General features: G+C 34.3%; 2 protein-coding genes across 7 annotated transcripts in view; both read left to right on the top strand.

The window, feature by feature from the left end:
• Positions 1–2,835, top strand: part of LOC113509636 (protein unc-13 homolog 4B) — a 60,277-nt gene extending 57,442 nt beyond the window's left edge. For all 6 annotated transcript variants that reach the window (XM_031910747.2, XM_052899383.1, XM_026893001.3 and 3 more), the window contains 2 exons: positions 346–539; positions 1,075–2,835. In XM_031910747.2, coding sequence (XP_031766607.2) covers positions 346–539; positions 1,075–1,187 — 307 coding nt within the window. In that variant the 3' untranslated portion in view covers positions 1,188–2,835. The remainder of the gene's footprint in view (positions 1–345; positions 540–1,074) is intronic.
• A 6,081-nt stretch (positions 2,836–8,916) lies between these two features.
• On the top strand, positions 8,917–19,113 carry LOC113509776 (palmitoleoyl-protein carboxylesterase NOTUM). Its single transcript, XM_026893195.3, has 3 exons — positions 8,917–9,457; positions 15,594–15,697; positions 17,911–19,113. Exons 1-3 carry the CDS (start codon positions 9,392–9,394, stop codon positions 19,049–19,051), a joined length of 1,311 nt encoding a protein of 436 aa, XP_026748996.2. The 5' UTR covers positions 8,917–9,391; the 3' UTR covers positions 19,052–19,113.
• The last annotated feature ends 103 nt before the right edge of the window (positions 19,114–19,216 follow it).

Genomic DNA, 19,216 nt, shown 5'->3' with positions numbered 1-19,216 from the left:
TATTTCATCATTTCATGTAAAAAAAATGTTAATTATTTATATTGACTTCTTATTGCCGTATAGTCCCGGCATAGAATGGGCCATCCCTTCTCTTCCCGTAGGTTGTAAGTGGCGACTAAGGGAACATAATGGTGGAGGGATAGGCAGCAGCGTCCCTCTTTAAATATCACCAAAACTTAACTGAGGTTGCCAATCCGCCTGCTTACATGGCAACTACTAGCAAAACCCTCCCTTATGGTGCAGGCATATATTCAGCAGGCGTCAATTAACAACTGATACTTTAATGATGATTATTTGCGTAATGTGTACACAAGATATTTTTGTAATAACAAAAATTTTCTGCAGACCATTAACTTCCGAGCAGCGCAATACTCGGGACGGATTGATCCACATGGTGATCAAAGACAAGGACATGTTCAGTATGAATAACACGTTTGTGGGCGAGGCGTACCTCCACTTTAGCGAGGTGCCTGACACGCCGGCCCCCATCAGTAGTCTACCGCAGCAACATCTCACTCTCATCAGGCCCACTAATATTGGTAAGTTATTTTTATACATATATGGCTGTAAGACCTCTCTCCTTCATTACGCCCGCTAATATTGGTAAGTTATTTTTATACATATACCGCTGCAATACCTCTCTCCCTCATTGGAGCCGCTAATACGAGTATTAGTAAGTTGTTTTTATACAGATACCGCTGTAAGATCTGTTTTTCTCATTGCGCCCGCTAATATTGGTCAGTTGTTTTTAAGCACCTACCACCACAGCAATACCTCTCTCATCACCAATGTTATTCTGTAAAATTTTGCAACTCACCTCTGTTTCATTTCACCTAAACTAAATAAGGTGCTTATTCTGTAAACCTTTTAAAGAGAAGATGAAAAATTGAAAATAAAAGTATACTTTTATAGCTTTGTACTCGTATTATTTTTTACTGCTAAACCTGCTAACTTATTAGCAGGTTTAGCAGTAAAAAATTGCGTATAAAATACTAAATTTGTAGTTCTTAATAATTTTTTTTGTTATTTCTATCTATCCATTATATTTATACTTCAATAACGTTATTATTGCAGACGGTGATGCCATCAAAGCACTGGAGTCACGACAAGGTGATAAGCAAGCGAGAGAGTTTCTCAAGAAACAAAAACAAAAGTTACCCAGCAAACAATTCTTTTCACTCGGTTGAGTTCTTCCTCAATATAAATAAAAGCCCAAAATATATTCGTTTATGTAGGATTAACAGCAAAAGTATAATGTCTTATGATATGGATGTAGTAAATGCATTGTTGCTGAGTTTGTGTATTTGTGTATTGTGGAATTATTCCTATTTTTTAAGTAGATCTCATAGACTTCTTAAATTAAAAAATTCTGAAAATTGGCTTCAAAATTCTTTTTTAAACATATTTTGTATCTTAAGGACGAGTATTAAATCGATCATTGTCCATTAGAGGTCAGCCCCTTACTTATACTGTACAATTTTTTTTGTATAAATTTAACTTTCAATGTCAAATTAGTTATTAATTACCTAGTAGTGACATTTTTAAACCTAAAAATATGATCATTACATTTTAGTAAGGGGTACATGTTATAATTTGCCTATTTGCATAATTATATAGAAAATCCACTAATAACTATTCATATAATAGTACATAATATTTAATGCCAAATCTGTATTTTAGGCCGGGCTACTACGCTTGTTATTTATTCATAATACCAGTAATTAAGTGGTCAAAGTTGAAAAAAATACGAAGTGACTATTTAGATGTTATCTTTAAAATATTACTTAACTATTCCTATTATGTTACATAATATATATTATAAGTAAGTACATATATTGAACAGTGTCATGATGAATTGTGGAGGTTTAATAAATTATGCTGGACGAAAAATGTGTCGATTAAAAATCATTAATTATTATAATGAAATATCTACATACATAGTGAAAGATATCTTTTTAAAGAATAAAGATATTTACTTCGATCCTATACTTATGCGGTAGTTTTGTAATTGGGTAACCGCGTTTATTTGAAAAATTCTTCAAGAAAACTCCACTATAATTGCAAAAATGTGCGTCGTATTAGAAACTGGAGGTAAATGTCACCTCTGGTTCCTAATAAGGAAGCACATACAATGTTTACAGTAGGCTGATAATAGCTGAGGCTACCATTTACTCTACTTGTATGAATGGAGTTAGGAAGAGAGAAATTTTGTGTAGTAAAGTATAATGTAAATGTATGATGTAACTATATAAAAAATGTAAAGCAATATTATAGCAACATAACTAATATAATGCCTTTAGATTAAAAGATGGCGACAGTACTGAAAGAGGATCGGGTAATTTATGTACTATAGCTACGTACATAATTATACCTGCGAATACTCTCATAGTCGCTGTCTATTTTGGGTAGCAATAATGTGTTTTTCTGTTCCGAATTTCTAATTCGAAATTAAATGTAATTTAAAATTACTTGTTTTCACATTAGTTGTAGCAGAAATTGTGGCTCTAAAAAGTACTTGTTTCGTTTTAGTAATTCGGGTCAAAATTATGCGTATTTTTATATGAATGCATAAATTATAATGTAGTATATTTTTTACTATTTAGTAGTTGCTATGTACTGTGATAGAGTCGTGCCTTTTACTATTTATTATTATAGGTATGTACATAATTTTCCATTTTGCATGTGTGAAATATATTTTAGTAAGTAGGTACTGAATCACTGATATATAATTTATTGTATACGGTATAAAAGTCGACCTCTGACTGCCCCGTTAGGGATTATAGTTGTGAGAATGTTTATTTTATTTTTTTATTGTAAATAAAATCATCAAAATTATTTCGTCTTTTAATATAACTTACTGAAGACAACTCGAGCATTATAGAATATTTTAATGAGCTTTATCAAACAAGCTGACTGCCTGCTTGAGGGAAAGTGGTAACCGTCATCTGTAGATATGAACAGCATCATGGACATTACAAAAAATATCGATGCCCATGATACCGTTTATGCGTTGCTTATGTTACGCCGTGTGGTCCCGGCATAGAAACCCACAGTAAAGGAAAGGGGTGACCCATCCCCTTTCCTTTACTGTGGGTGTCGTAAGAGGCGATTGAGAGAAGGTCTGTGTTCAACAGTGGAGAGTTAACGGTTGATATAATAAGGGATTATTAGTAATGCGAACTACTAGTCCCGTTGCTAGCAATAAGGGTAAATTTCTCATCTAGTCAGATCGGTTTCCATGTGGTCATGCCTAGAAACCATCGTGCTGAATTTCAGGTGTATTCATCACAATGGGCTAACTGGCCTGCTTTATTTTTATCTATCATCTCTCACTGGTGCCCCTCCAGCATATATCGTATAGCGCAGGTGGGTATACAATTTTATTATCATCCAATTAAAAAAAATTTCGCCACTGAAGTCATCTGAATGTGTCATCATGTTTGCTTTAACTTTGTAACACGCTTTGTTACCAACAATATATTGCCTCTGGTGAATTTGTCATGGTGAACTAATTAACTGTTTGCCTATGAGGGTTGATTGATTGTTTACGAGGGGTGGAATGTGTGAGGGAGATATTGAAAGGAGAGTGAAAGCGGAAAACGATGTTAACGGTGCATTGCTCTCAATTATAGCAAGTAAAAATGTATCTAACAAAGCTCGCAATACACGGAGTATTGGTACCACATATATGAATATGAAATGGAAACATGAGTATAGCAGAATAAGCATGATATTAGGATAAATTTTGTAGAGATGAGAACTTTGAGAAGTATGTATGTATTGCATTAAAAGATAGAGTAAGAAGTAATGTGATTGGAGAAGTGTGAACGGAAAGATGATGTAGAGACAAAATCTAAAATGGAATGTTGCGTTGGTTTGGCCATTTAGAGAAAAAATGGACATGTCGATAGGGATTGTTCTACTAGACGGACGTATCTCGACCAAATAGGGGACGTACTGAGGAAGGACTAAATTGAAAGTACCCATAACCCGCGAGCGTGTATGAAAAGATCGATGAATGTGGTGAAAGCGAAAGAGATCTAATTCAATTAAAGCAATTGGCGCTTCATTGTTTCTGCCTCCCCAAATATTAGACAGGTGTGACAGATGTGTATGTATGTATATGAGCTAAATGACTTTATCCTCATTTATTATCCATTGGTAACTCCCTGCGTATATTGATAGCATAGGCTCAGTTACGATTTTTATCCGATAAAAAACCAACATGTTAACTGAAATTGCAACTCGTTGATGTTTATAAATAAAAGTTTACCATGAATAAACGGACCTACTTTACCGATTCTGTTGCTGTTTGTGAGTTTATGGCAAATTAATTATATGAGACGCGAGCAACGGACGAGTATGAGCGCTCAAAGGTACAATGTTATTGCTTCATGCATATAAAGTAATAAATGCTACATTATCTGCCCGGAATACTACTTCGCCCGGATCCATTGCTGAACACGATTCGGCAATGAATATAGAGATTTATATTGGACTAGTATTAGGTAATTTTTACTCATTTTCATAGAAGTGATTTTTCTCATTTTGATAGATATTATGTAATCATATCGTGCCTAAAATAATAACAAATAAATTAAAGAAAATCAATGTAGAGAGTTTGAAGCGTGTTTCCAAGATCCTGGCGGCATTACTTCAGATTCGATTTCTTTTGTGTGATTATGTAACGCTATATTAAAGGTGTGTATATAGTAGTTACTATATAAGGGAGGTGTTAAGAGTCGCATATAAAACATTTTTATATAGAAAATTTTTAAAGGCTTCAGTCTCTTAATGCTTACAGTCTACTGAGATTTGACCAAAAATGAAAGGTTATTTTTAGGAAATTTATATACTAACTTGTTACAATTATGAGAAATAATAGGATAATGTATCATCATCATCATCATCATACCAGCTGTTAACTGTTCACTGGTGAACATAAGCCTCTCCCATAAGGAGAGGATTGCCGGTAGTTCTATTTACCAGGCAATATCGTGTATCGTCAGTATTTTTAAAATATTCCATTGTTATTTCATTATCATCCATATATTCCATTGTTATTTAAACTTTTTATAATAAAACTAGCTTTTACTCGCGACTTCATCCGTGTGACCGGGATATGTTTACTGACCGGGATAAAAAGTAACCTATATACTTTAAGGATTATAAAAGAGCAAATACCTCTACAGGATCATATAAAAAAGACTAATCCTGATTGATATGGGGGGGGGGGGAAGGGATTATTAGTAATGGAGACTGAGAATCCCATTGCTAGCAATATACCCAACCAAGTCGACCTCCTCGCGGTTCTCCCTGGAAACTATCATGGTTAATTCCTGATGAATTTATCATGATGGGCTAACTGACCTGTTTTCATTCTCATCTATCACCCTTCACTGGTGCTCCGCCAGCGTCCAGCGTATCCCGTTGGCCCAGGCGGGGTTACCATACCATTTTCACCCATAAAAAAAAAACCTGATTGATATATTGAAGCACTGTTCTAAATATTTAAGTTGCACTTGAAAACTTTACATTTTAAACACAGGTAGATACCTACGAGTACTTTTGTTTCTTAATAAAGTATTACTTAAAACAAAATTTTCAAAATTTCAAGAACAGTGAACGAAAAATGACGGGTTCAACGCAGTCACCATTAAGGTAATCGGCTAGTGTTTCATAAAGTTTCAAAATTAATCCAGAACATTTTAAATAATATTTGGTCAAATATTCTGAAGACACTGGTATGCTATATTACGGGTTTCTAGCACGCATCGAAAACCGAACCTGACCTTCGTCATTTCATCTGTCGTAAGCGTGTTATTCAATATAATCCAATTAATTAAAATGTCACATCAGAGAGGGTCTGTCGGTGCCGGCCTCTGTGGTGGTGGAAACGCATCATCAAATGAAACATCTCGCCGGACGGCGGCGTCTTTCATGTTTCTCCCCACGCTTTGATCGCACCGCGCCGACAATCCGCCCGACTACTTATCGGTTCAGATTTATTGTGATTCAGAGGCTGTGGGTCGCGGGGAGTCGCGCGCTACTCCACTCGCCCATTCGTACATCTCTTTACGATGCTTATTCATGCGCAGACTGACATAAGCAAAAGTGTTTCTCAGAAACGGGGAGTGTAGGTTTTTATAAGAAAGTTCATCATGGTGTATTTCCCCGGTAAATTTAGCGTAAATTAGGTATCCAAATTAATATTATTATTAATCAAAATATACGTAATAATAACAATTCGCTACAACGAAAAAATCTAAAAAAACATGCATTAATTGACGAGTGTCGGTAGTGTGTCAATGATGGAGAATCGATACAATGGAACGATTATTAATTTCAACCCGATTAAAATTCCAATTGACTCTCCAAACAAATTTGTAATTTATTTTTATTAATACTAAAATACAATCTATTAAATCTCGTGTCCTTATGCTCTACCGCTTTGTAGTTGATGTCAATAAATCAGAACAGGATGTGATTCAATGCCTTTCATATTTTCTAATAAGCACAGAGAACCCAGTGTGAATAGCATCTGTATATTTGTATACTTACATCTCTCGTGTCATCCATTTTTTTCAAATATTTCTCCGTTTTATGCATATGCACGTTGATTAGAAGATTTTTTACTTCTACCACAAGTAAAGGCACCATCATAAGATAGGTACAATTTAGACTAACGTTCAATAAAGTTCTGATAAAAACTATCGTTTTTATTCCAGGTAAGTTTAGTATACAATTTTATTTTTATACGAATTCGTATAACTTTTTTTTTTATTATTTCTTTCTACCTAAAAATTGGGATTAGTATCAAAATTGTAACTCAAAGTTTATACGACACTCGTATTGTCTTATCGATTGTACGTCACCGAGAATGACCACACATTTTTTGCTTCCATCAGTGCGGACCCCGGTAGCAACTCGAAAGATTCAGTAAAAAGCAAACTATTATTTTTTTAGTCGTCGATCCAAGATGACTAGCAATTTATTAGCTGTTTACCACTGTTCGATAATTGCTTGTAATAATTTTAAATACGTACTATTAATTTCTTTTTCAGTATTGGTCTAGTAGCAAGTAAATAAATACAACTGAAGTGAATTAAATTTCTAGCCATGTAAAAAATCTATAGAAAAATCACTATATTTTTTATATATACATATTCTTTGCGAAACAGGCAGAGAGAATGAGTGACAATGGTCTGTATCAGCCTGCGGGTAAATTATCATTATTAATTTAATTCCCTGTTTCATCTTTGTTTGGCTGACCTATTGATACAAACCAACAGATCTAAAAGAAGTCTTTTATAGGTCGTGTAAATTTAGTATAATCAGCGGCTTAACGATTAAAAAAAATAAGTTCATTGTTATGGAAAATGGGCTGTATAATAGTCTTTTATATTAAAAGCGCCTTTTAAAAAGGCCGTCCCACTAAGACTTTAATGGGATTGAATAATAAGCTATAAAGATTTTAAATGGTTTATTCTTTCCGTCTTGTTTGTGAGCAGTAGTAGCTTATACTTATTTTAGATGCTTTGATTTACTATCCGGATGGCAAGATGCTGTATCGAGAGTCGATAAAATAAGTTTAATGAGGCTGGCTCGTATATCAGAGTCGGCATTATAAAGGTGGGTACCAACTGTCAAAGGGCTCATTGTGGCGGCTTGCCTTTATGATGGCATTTTTACAGTCAGGTACTGGCTTTGAACGCCTGCCGTGCCGCCCGCCAATTATATTCTACTTATCTTGGTATCCAAGTTATAACCTGCCTGATCTATGGATAACTCCATAATAGTGGACACACGTGTACAGCATTTTTATCGATCTCAGAAATTGTTATAGAACAGAGTAGAAAAATCAGCAGTAAGCGTTTCTGATGTCGATTATTTGAAAAAAGAAAACACATTGCTATTAGGTGATTCCGAGATTAATAGGAGAGCAAATCGTTTCAATAAAAAAATGTTAAAATTTGTTCATAATTGGCGTAGGTATCGCCTAACATAAACCCAAAAAAAAATTATTCCAACTGAAAATTTTAACCTTTATGATGTTGGTTAAAAATGAAATTCTACAGCATTTAAAATGTAATCACTAATGATCAAAAAATTGTGGTTCTTATGGCCATTAAAAAAAACCTCCAGTATAAGTTGATTATCTCAGAAATTTGAGTTAGAATGGTGGAGGATATTTTAAATAAAAAAAAAAAATATATATTTACTTGGAAACGTAAAACGTTTATTATACTTATTAATTTTGATAATTCTGATGAGAAGTTTTGATTGTGACTTAAGTATGTTGCTACATTATTAGTATTGGTTTACTGAGTTTAGTTTTTAGTGGTTTTTTATGTTCAATAGAGTTCATAAAAAAAAAAAAATGTCGAATAAATAAATTTATGTTTACATTACGCATTATTTGTAGAATATAATATTAGGAAATTTATATTCGTATCTTTAATCTGCACTGTTATGTAAGTAGATACAATTAGTTGTAAAAAGCTAAAAGTTGTACAAAGTTAAAAGTGTAAAAGAAAATATATAAAAATACAAGTAAGCAAATTAAATTATTCAAAGGAGGCAAATAAACGAAGCGATTAATGACTTCAACGAAACATTAACATGGTGTAGGCAGATTTATGCCATTCTCGTGATGTTACCCCATTAGATTGAGACTACAAATTTAAAATGTAAACAACACTGCTACATCGGTAGCTGTGAATCTGCTTTTAGCGATGTACGTCAAACAGAGAATTGTATAATCAAATAAGGCGCAAAATTATGTGTAAAAGAAAAATTATGAGTATATTGTGTGGCTAATTGAGAGGAAGGAGGCGGTGCACAATGGCAGAGCCGGGGGCGGTCGTTTTATTCGTTGCTGGTGCTGTTGACAGTTGTATGTAGAGGGTGGTATAGGGCCGTCGCGGGGGAGGGGTGACAGCCGGCGCGGCGCCCGCGCAGCTCGCGTGGCCCTCTCGCCTGAGTCACGCGCGCCTCGTAATGCTTGCATAATAATAATGACGGATGCCGATCGCGCGGCGGCTCCTTTGATCTGCGACGCGTTTGATCTCGCCGCCGGAGCCGGTCCCACCGCCCCTGCCGCACAAACGAGCCGCCCGTTCACCTTTATTCGGTTCGACGCCGCACGGCGAGTCGTTAGGCCCTTCGCGGTTCGCCCTCGCTCTAAATAGAGGCTTTATTTTGTAAACAGCGGGAGCGCTACTGTGCGCGCGAGTGGAGGCCAGGTCCGCGGATCGGGGCGGTACGGCAGTGGCGCGTTTGCGTTGGCCAGTATGGGGTGTGCTCTAATTTACTCCTGGCGCTGGTGCTCGTCTGCTGCCCACTGTTCCAACTGCGCGTATTGCGCCCTCTGTGCTCACTGCTGGAAGTGATGAGGGCTCGGAGGCGCGGCGGGTACCGCCGCACCTACTGGAACTGGATCCTATGGACACTCTGTGTACGCCTTGTTTTATTATTTTGTGGGATATGCCAATTCTTTTGTGTTCAAAATAGTGGTGATTAAATTCTCAATAATATAGTAAATATAGGTAGTATTTTTACCTATTGAAAAGGGATAAACTTCAACAGATGTTTTGGTAAGGTTTGCTGTTGCAAACACACTTAAAGGTTAAAAATAAATAAAGATAGGTAGGTAGGTAGAAATAATATAAATAACTAGACGTTTATTTATCTTAAAACATTTGATATCCACCTCCCTTAAATTTGAGTTAAATTATAGTATATCCAGCTAATGCTTATAATATCTATTAAATATTATATACGTATATAAGTACGATTCTATCTATTTAATTTTTATCAATAACTCCTAACAAAACAACCACATAGATAATGGGTATGCAGATACATGCGATTTTTATTCTAAAATTAAGGCTAAATATCTATACAGGATAGGATTCTGGCGTCGTTACAAAATTAATTGCCCTTTTTGTGGAAGTTCCTATTGCAATCGTCCATAGCGCTACCTACTGACCTAATTTCTTATTGAGATATTTGTTCAAACGTCCGAATATCTAGCAGTAGCATTATATATACCTACAGGTAGGTTAATGAATCGACCTGTGTATTTCTAATGGGAAACATAGTAACATAAAAGATATTTTTAGTTTAACAACATAAGGGGTTAATAACCATGAAAATAGTAATTTCGTATTTTTAAAAGAATTCTTTTCAAAGAATTTGTTTATATTTTGTAATAAATTGTTCAGTGGTGAAAACACACATAGTGAATTTGTGTATTATACATATTTGGGATTGTTATTTGGAACGTGTACAATAAAGGTATTATCAAACAATATTGGTAATAATAAACAAGCAAAAATACATTATATTTTTCCTGGTTTTCATCTTCAGTCCTCCTCTTAAGGGGAGACTTGTGCTCAATAGTAGAGCGTGAATAGTTTATTAAGATATAATAAATAAAAAAGGGACATAAGAAAAAGTATACATCTATAGCGACTGAATTTAATACATGCAAGAAATGTTAAATTAAATTTATGTTCACTATGTGTGGTATACGAAACTCTTTACAAATACTGGTTTATTTTTTTTTTTGTGATATTACCTTTCTAACTATTAATGTTTACCATAATATCATATTATCAACGAATAAAATGTCCAGCTTTGAATAGTACTTGTCAAATTTGTTTTAAAAAGGAACATTGACCTGAGTCCTTTGGGATGGCAATGCATGTGGGGGGGGGGGGGTATCATGGGCGAAACAGTATACTCTGTTATGTCCATGGTACTGCACACGTATATAGGCGACGGTTACCATTTTCCATCGAGTGGGCCGTCAGCTTGTTTGCCATTCTAAGTTGTATAAAAATAAAATAAAAATAAACACATTTTGTTAATGTTTGCCGAAGTAAACAAATTAAATGCTGCTGTAACGAATGAAAATGATATTGATTATTTCGCGGAGGTTGCTGCTATATCAGCAGCTTCTTTACCTAGTTCACATATGGCAACTGTACCTGTTACCGTTAATAATTATCACGCCTAAGCTCTTATCGAAATTAGAAGTTCAATAACATTCTTCATAAATGAAGATTTGGCGCAACTCTTGAAATTAAGACAGAAACCTTGTCAGCAAATTATTACTCTAGCTTCACTTAATCATACATCTCCAGTCATCTGTTACTTTAATGATATCATACAATTATATAATCACTCTCACAGCAATGCCAAGTTACTACTTATACGTAACTTATGCACTGATATTATTTTAGGTTGACTTGCTTAAAAATCACCATTCTTCACCATTTCACTCCAGTTCGGAGGTTTTAGAGATTCTCTGAAGATAGGCAATATTATGGCTGTAAATTTACCTAACATAATTTTATTTTCAAATTTATCGCCTAATATCAAACATGTGGCAATAAAATTAAAAAAGCTATAGTGATGATGACCAAAATTTGATTTTCGAAGATGTTCAAAAGGTACTAAAAGATGGAATTATAGAGCCAAGTATGCCATCTTGGCGGGCACAAGTCCTAGTAACTGGTGGCGATACGTATCGAAAAGCCTTGTTATTGACTATTCACAAACAATAAACAAATTTATAGAACTCGATGCGTATCCATTACTGAACATTTGAATTTATTGTATTTAAAATGGCTCAGAATAATTATTTCAGCCAAATGGACCTTAATAGTGCTTACCATCAAGTACCGATTCAGCTAAAGGAACGACCTTACACAGCATTTGAAGCATTTGGTAAATTATATAAATTTACACGTATATTGATTTGAGTTACAAATGGCGTGTTAGCATTTCAAAGCACGAAGCAATATATTATTGATAACGAAAATCTTACAGTTGCTTATTTAAACGATGCCACTGTTTGTGAAAAGGATAAACTTACTCATGACGCCAATTTAGCTAAATTTATGACTTTATAGATATGGTAAATGATATAGCAGTATAAAAATATAAAATTACTCTAAATGAAGACAAATGCTGATAAAAAGCGTCTTAAACTATTACTTTCTATACCTTAGCTTACAGACTCAACTTCCTTGAAGAAAATATTATGTATGTTTGCACATTTTTCTAGACAAATAAACAATTATTCAGAGAAAATAAGTCCTTTAGTAAATTAATAACTCATTTTCTTTATCACATGAGGCAAGTGAATCATTTGAAAGTATCAACAAATATATTGCGAATGCACCTTTAGTAGCAAATAACGATACACAAATGTTCACTGTCGAAACAGATACTTCTGAGCATGCTTTAGCAGCAATGCTTTCGCAAATCTTTCCCGATCGTTAACAGATTCTGAAAGAAACCATTCGTCAATAGAGAAGGAAGCATTGTTGATTGTTAAAAGCCTACGTAAATGGCGCCATAATTTAGTTGGAAAACGTTTTCTTTTAATAATTGATCAACAATTCATCTCTTTTATAATCAATCAGAAGCATATAACTAAAATTAAGAATGAGAAGATAAAGAGATGAATATATGAAAAGTCTTGTTTTAAATTTGATATTGTCTATCGACCTGGTAGACAAAATATAGTTTCAGACGAACTATCTAGAGTTTGCGCTAGTACATTTTCACGTAAAAAATTAATTGAACTGCACAATACACTATGCTATCCAGGAATTATAAGAGTGGTTTATTGGGTGCGTTTTAAAAAATTACCGTATTCACTTACACAGATCAAAGATATGACTGCGAGTTGTCCTATTTGTGCTGAGATAAAACCTAGATTTGCAAATAGCGGAGGACAACTTATCAAAGCTTCTTCTCTATTTGAAAGATTCAGTTTATATTTTAAAGGGTACTGTAGTGAAAAATGAATACTGAAAATAAATTTATATTAACTATTGTTGATGAATTCTCTCGTTTTCTATTTGCTTATTTATGCAGACTGTCTACATGTAATATACTCAGATTATGAGGCTGGATTTATGTCGCAAGAATTTAAATATTTTCTACTAAGAAATATTGCTTGTAGTTGAACTTCACCTTACAATTAGAAAGGAAATGGTCAAATAGAAAGATTGAGTGGGGCATTGTGGAGAACTATCCAATCTTTAAGATCCAAGAACTTTGACATGCATATTGGGAACAGATACTACCTTTGGAATTACATTCCATCCACTCTTTGTTATACATAACTGCGTATGCTACTCGACCTGATAAGTTGTTCTGTTTTCCTAGACGATCTGGTAATGGAATTTCTTTACTTTCATGGCTAATGATCTCTGGCCCAATACTATTGGAGAAAAATATAAGAAAAAGTAAATATGATCCTTTAGTAGGAGAGGTCGAATTGCTAGAATCAAACTCAAACTATTCTTTAGTACGCTTTGCTTATAGACGAAAGAATACTGCATCAAATAGACATCTTGCACGAGATAATAAATTAGTTGGAGATATAACTAACACTGAAGAAATTGAGAACTCTGATCGTTGTCGAACTGGTAGATACCGAGAATTGAACTGAATTGACACACAGCAACTGAAATCGATAATCTAAATGTTGATAGCTCTGTACTTTCTCTCAGTGGCTTGTTCATGAAAGAAGACCTCTGGCTTACTTAGGGAATTACGAATCACAATAAATCAGGTTTTGAAAACATAGGTGGGTGAATGTGGAATACGAAACTGTTTACAAATACTGGTTTATTTTTCTATCATTGTCTTAAGAGTGTGACATTACCGTTCTAACTATTAATGTCTATCATAATACCAATGTATCGTTATTTCTTGTTGAATTAAACCAATACTTCCCTACTGTCTATATAGTTTTGTATCACTATGTGAATGGAAAACAATAAAAAATCAACTTACGTCACGTCAATTGCGTATATTTGAACCATAGACGTAGCACCTAAATCTTTGAGTGCGACAATTTACGAACTTATGTAGAAAAAGGTGTCAAAAGAATATAAAAATACAACTATATAAAAAAGGCCGGCTGACCAAATTGCCAGTAATATTCTGCATTGATAAGAATTGATGTTAATTACATCCCAACCCAAATTATTGAACTTTTTAAAATAAATACAGTGGGTATTATAAGAATATTTGATAATAGATGTAACTGCTTGCTACTTTTATACTTAATATTGGACGATACATATTTGATATTTATACTTCTATAAGTATAAATATCATTTATTACTCTATAGTAACAGGATAATATTATTAACTGTTAAAACTTGTTTCCTTTTCGAGTTATGACTCGAATCTGTACGACAGAAATTTTAAATTAATATCTACAACTAGATCGCCTACTCGATTACTTCCTTCAGCGAGAAATTGCAGAGAGCGTAATATGGTTGGTGTGTGTAAACAACTTACTGTACAGTTGCGGAGACTACTCAGTTTTCATTAATTGAATCTTAAGATTTGTGCAATAGGGTATATAATTTAATTTATTCAGAATTTGTTTACTAACATTGAGAAATTGAGCAGATTTTTATTAAAAAATACAAGAAGCAGCCTATAACTAAAAAGACATTAAAATTAGATCATTCATTTGAGAGACATTGTGATGCTACAGACATACACACATACATAGCTCGATTTCTAATTTGCAACAAGTTTTATGTAGATAGTAGGTACAATACCTACATTTTTTATAAAAATAACTATGTTAATAAAGATTGTTGAGAAAGTTGTATGACTTGTTCGTGTCTTTTTGGGCTTTATTATTTCTACTTACTCCGACATCGTGGACTAACATTCAATTACATATATATTTGGTATTTTTTTTTTATGAATGACAATGAAATGCACTAGTGCGGGATAGTAGGTAAGAATGAAAAGCCAGATCAGTTAGCCCATCGTGATGAATACACCTGGAATTCAGCACGATGATTTTCAGGTGGGGAGTGTCGAGTTCCACGTGGCGGTCGACTTAACAGGGTATATTGCTAGCAATGGGACTGGTGGTTCACAATACAAACAATCCTTTTTTCCCTACATATTTGAGTTTTTAATTATTGATATTTCTATTTAAATAATCGACCTCTTGTCAGTACAGGTGGTTGATATTTTTATGCCATTTAGAATGACAACAACGATTTGCCTGTTGATAAGTCGTAACAGTCGCTTTTAAATGTAAACAGAAACATGTACATCACAGAATACACGATCACCATAGGCAAAACCATGGGCATCTATTGATGTTCATTCCTTGTGCATTGCCATTCTCATTAAAACTATGATGTTATGTCTCCATACTCTGTTATTTCCCTGTGGTAATTTATATAATCCCTTTAATTTGAAATAAAGCCATGCAAGCATAAAGAATTGACGGTAAAAAATCGTGTGAGATAGAAATACCTAAGTCTGATGTCTTTTATACAAAATCTTCCTTTGGGAAGGTCTTCTAGATACCGTCATTTTGACTCTTTTTCTCCTTTCCTTTTTGACTTCTTATCATTCTCATTTCAAATTCAGTCGGGCAGCGAAACTTCAAGGATGTTCATAGCTAGCTCAAGCACTTTGGGTCGTATGAAGAATTTATTACATGTATACATGTAATAAATTTTTCATACTGTTATAACAACATGTTTTAGTTCCATGGAAATTGAGGTTAGTTGTATGCATTTCAGATGGTGTTGTGTGCTGCTGGTGAGAGTGTCGCTGCTCCTGATAGACTGAAGCTGGTGTGGCTCACGAATACGACTCTCACATGCAACGATGGTACACCCGCCGGGTAGGTTGTATATTTAACTTATGTATGAAATTGAAGCATATACCTGGCATTTTTTAATGGAGGAACGTGGAATGATATCTATCTATGTTGACAGTGTACATTCTACTATAGTGGGGTTTTAGTGACCGATGTTATATCAGTTGGCTTATTGTGGTGAATACCTTAGATAATTTGTAATGGACTTACCACAATGTTATTAACAATTATTTTCTTTTTGGTCCCTTTAAATTTTAAATGAGTGTCTTATGATTAATAGTATCACAAATATGGAAGGATGGGGATGCCTAGAATAACCTATAATAGTCAGATAGGTCGTGTATTGTCTTTGGGAAGAGTAAAAAGGTTTTAAAATCGGTCGGTATGCATGAAACGAGTTAAAAAATTATATATATATATATATATATATATATATATATATATATATATATATATATATATATATGAAAGTAAAAAAGGTACAAGTATAATATACAGGGTTTGTGAAATTCACCCTTTAATGTTATAAGGTATCATAAAAATGTAAATACTTATTATAAGTTTTCGTGCATCTTAAGTACAAGTAATGGTAGTAATAAATGTGATTTTTAGAAGGTTTTTATTTTTTCCTGTTTCTAATAATAACAATCTGGAAAAAAAATTACATAATTATGTAATTTTCTTTCTGGAAAATGATTTAACCGTACAAAACTAACTACAAAAATTATATATTGTGTGTATTAATTATTATATACTCTAAAATCGACAAAATTGGTATATAAAATGTAAGGATCCATTTGATTACTAAAATGTATTTAAGAGAAGTTATAAAATTACAAGTTCCATATATAAACTTTTTAAATTATAAGTATTCAAGTTTGTATGTTACGATAAGATTTGGCACACGATTGTTAGAACCAATCGGTAGATCGATCGCTCTTCACTTAACAGGAAGCTGACAGAATAACTTCCCTGTTGATATGACATACCAATTAGTAGGAGCCTGCGGGATGAATCGAATTGGGGATCAAATCGAATAGACGTCAAATTGACGTAACCTAACTTTATGTTCCAATTCGATTACGCCATAAGTAACCTTGCATACAACTCGATTTAAAAAAAAATATACAAGAATGTTTATGCTATATAATACAAGTAACGTTTACATTACTTGTGAAAATTAGAATATAAACGATTTTATTTTTTAAAGAAATTATCGAGAAATTAGGACAATATTGTGGTACACGCCTACATATAATATTATAATATATGTACATAGACAAGATGACACGAGTATTTAATTTACTTATAAATAAATATAAAGTTTATAATAATTCTATTATTCTTCAGTTTAGTTCAGTCTCAGAGCGTTTTTAAATATATTCTGAAATATTATGAGACGTGGGCATGCCGTTACGACTATGACAGCTATAGACAAATGCCTCTGATTCCCTAATAATAGTCGTAAGCATATTTTTTATTTAGAAATATGTTACCAATATCATTATGTTTAGAGGAAGTATTCCAGAATGTTTTAGACCCAGTCAATGTTCATAATACAGAAAAAACCGAATTTCAATATTTAATTCAGCTTTGCTGTTTTTACGATTTTCCATTATTTTTTGGTACAGAATAAAAACGAATTAACATTTGCGTAGAACGAAAATACCACAGACTATTCAAAATTTATGAAAATTGGTAACATAGTGAAGCATTAATGTAATGTTGATATTTATTATAGAACGAATAATGATCATTAAATATGTTTAAAAATGAAAACGCATAAGATTTTTTATTGTGTTAATTTCATTCTGAAAATTTAATTCTAGTTTTATGACATTTTTGGACGGTGATAACTTATTATATATACTTCATGTATGCTTTATGTGTCCTTACTAAAGTTTTTATCTATGATACTTTTTTATTGCAATATTAACTTCTATATTTTATATTGTTATTTTTAAATTTATATAGTCCTTGATACGAAATAAATAAACCAAGAAATAACCCTAAACACTTTAAACCAATAATTTACTAGTAACTTTATTCTAAATTTTAATTAATCTTAAATAAATAAATTAATCTTAAATAATTTTTTTGAGATACTGTACAATGATTGCGACCAAAATGAAATATTATTATTTTGAATGTATCTTTGAAATAAAAGCGTTGCTAGTTTTGCGGTGTAAACACGACTTAATCTGATACAAAGTAACAATTAATTTGTTGTTTTTCAGATATTATATACGTAGAGGCACAAACACGCAACACTGGGTAGTGTACCTGGAAGGCGGCGGATATTGCTGGGATGCATCGTCCTGCGGTGCTCGCTGGCGTCGACGTCCTGCCCTCATGTCCTCTTCGAAGTGGTCACGCTTTCGTCGAGCGCCCGCCCTACTATCCGACGATCCTGAAGCAAATCCACTGTGGCACGACTCTAATCACGTTCTGCTCCCTTATTGTACCAGTGACATGTGGGCCGGCACACGGATTACGCGACGTTTCAATACCAGCTTTGCTTTCACCGGACGACTCATTGTCCGCTCAGTTTTGATGGAACTTCTTCATAACGGTCTCACCGGGCGGTTATTGTTAGTAGGTTCAAGTGCCGGTGGTGCTGGTGTAATGCTTCATGCGGATGCTGCACGACGGATGCTGCGTTCACATGGTGTAAGAGTAGCAGCAGTTGCAGATTCTGGATGGTTCCTCGATCGGCCAGCGAGAGCGCGACGTAGTTCTGCAAACGCTGTGGCTAAATTCGGTCACTCCTTGTGGCATGGGACTCCACCGCCAGCTTGTGTACGAAGATATCCTACTGAACCATGGTTGTGTTATTTCGGATACAGACTATATCCGCATATTCGTACTCCATTATTTGTATTTCAATATTTATTTGATTCGGCGCAGCTCGCAGCGGAGGGTGTACGATCACCCCGAACCAGAGAACAATGGGATGCAGTTCATCAAACCGGCGCTGCGTTACGGTCGAGTCTCAAGCATGTTCGAGCGACATTCGCGCCGGCTTGTCTAGCGCATGGCGCTCTTGCACGGCCAGAGTGGTTGGCGATTAACGTGTCAGGAGTAACTTTGCCACGTGCTATTGGATGTTGGGAGCAAAGACTCGGGAGTGGCGGGAAACGTGCGCGTGCGGGTTGCGCACCGAGGCGTCTCATTGAGCGATGCTCGTGGCCACAGTGCAATAGTTCTTGTCCTCGCCTACGGGACCCACGAACAGGTGAGGAGGTGGCGTTGGCTTCTTTATTACAAAGCTTCGGGTTAGATGTTAGCGGCGCGGCGGCTGCTATGGGTCTCGATGCTCGGGCACTCTCTCGAATGAGTAGGGCAGAACTTTTGCCGTTATTAGCACCACATACGTGACGTATAGTATTAAAAATTATTTGTGCCGTAGGGCACGGTGAATCTACCTCGTTTTTTGTTGCGCAAGTACAATTATTAATGTTTAGATATTATTTATTGTTTATAAATTAACTGTATCTTATTTATAATAAGTAAAACATTTACAATTTATTTTTTGTTTTTATC

This window comes from Galleria mellonella, unplaced genomic scaffold (genome assembly GCF_026898425.1).
Source record: "Galleria mellonella isolate WM207_F2 unplaced genomic scaffold, CSIRO_AGI_GalMel_v1 utg57, whole genome shotgun sequence".
Lineage (NCBI taxonomy): Eukaryota > Metazoa > Arthropoda > Insecta > Lepidoptera > Pyralidae > Galleria > Galleria mellonella.
Note: the sequence above shows the minus strand (reverse complement) of the source record. Positions and strands in the feature narration are given on the sequence as shown.

What these genes read in the sequence shown, in the direction of transcription:
- LOC113509776 (XM_026893195.3), top strand. Translation starts at nt 9,392, where the DNA reads ATGAGGGCTCGGAGGCGCGGCGGGTACCGCCGCACCTACTGGAACTGG. An exon ending in GGATCCTATGGACACTCTGT is followed by an intron (nt 9,458 to 15,593) that starts GTACGCCTTGTT and finishes TATGCATTTCAG; the next exon opens with ATGGTGTTGTGTGCTGCTGG. An exon ending in AACGATGGTACACCCGCCGG is followed by an intron (nt 15,698 to 17,910) that starts GTAGGTTGTATA and finishes GTTGTTTTTCAG; the next exon opens with ATATTATATACGTAGAGGCA.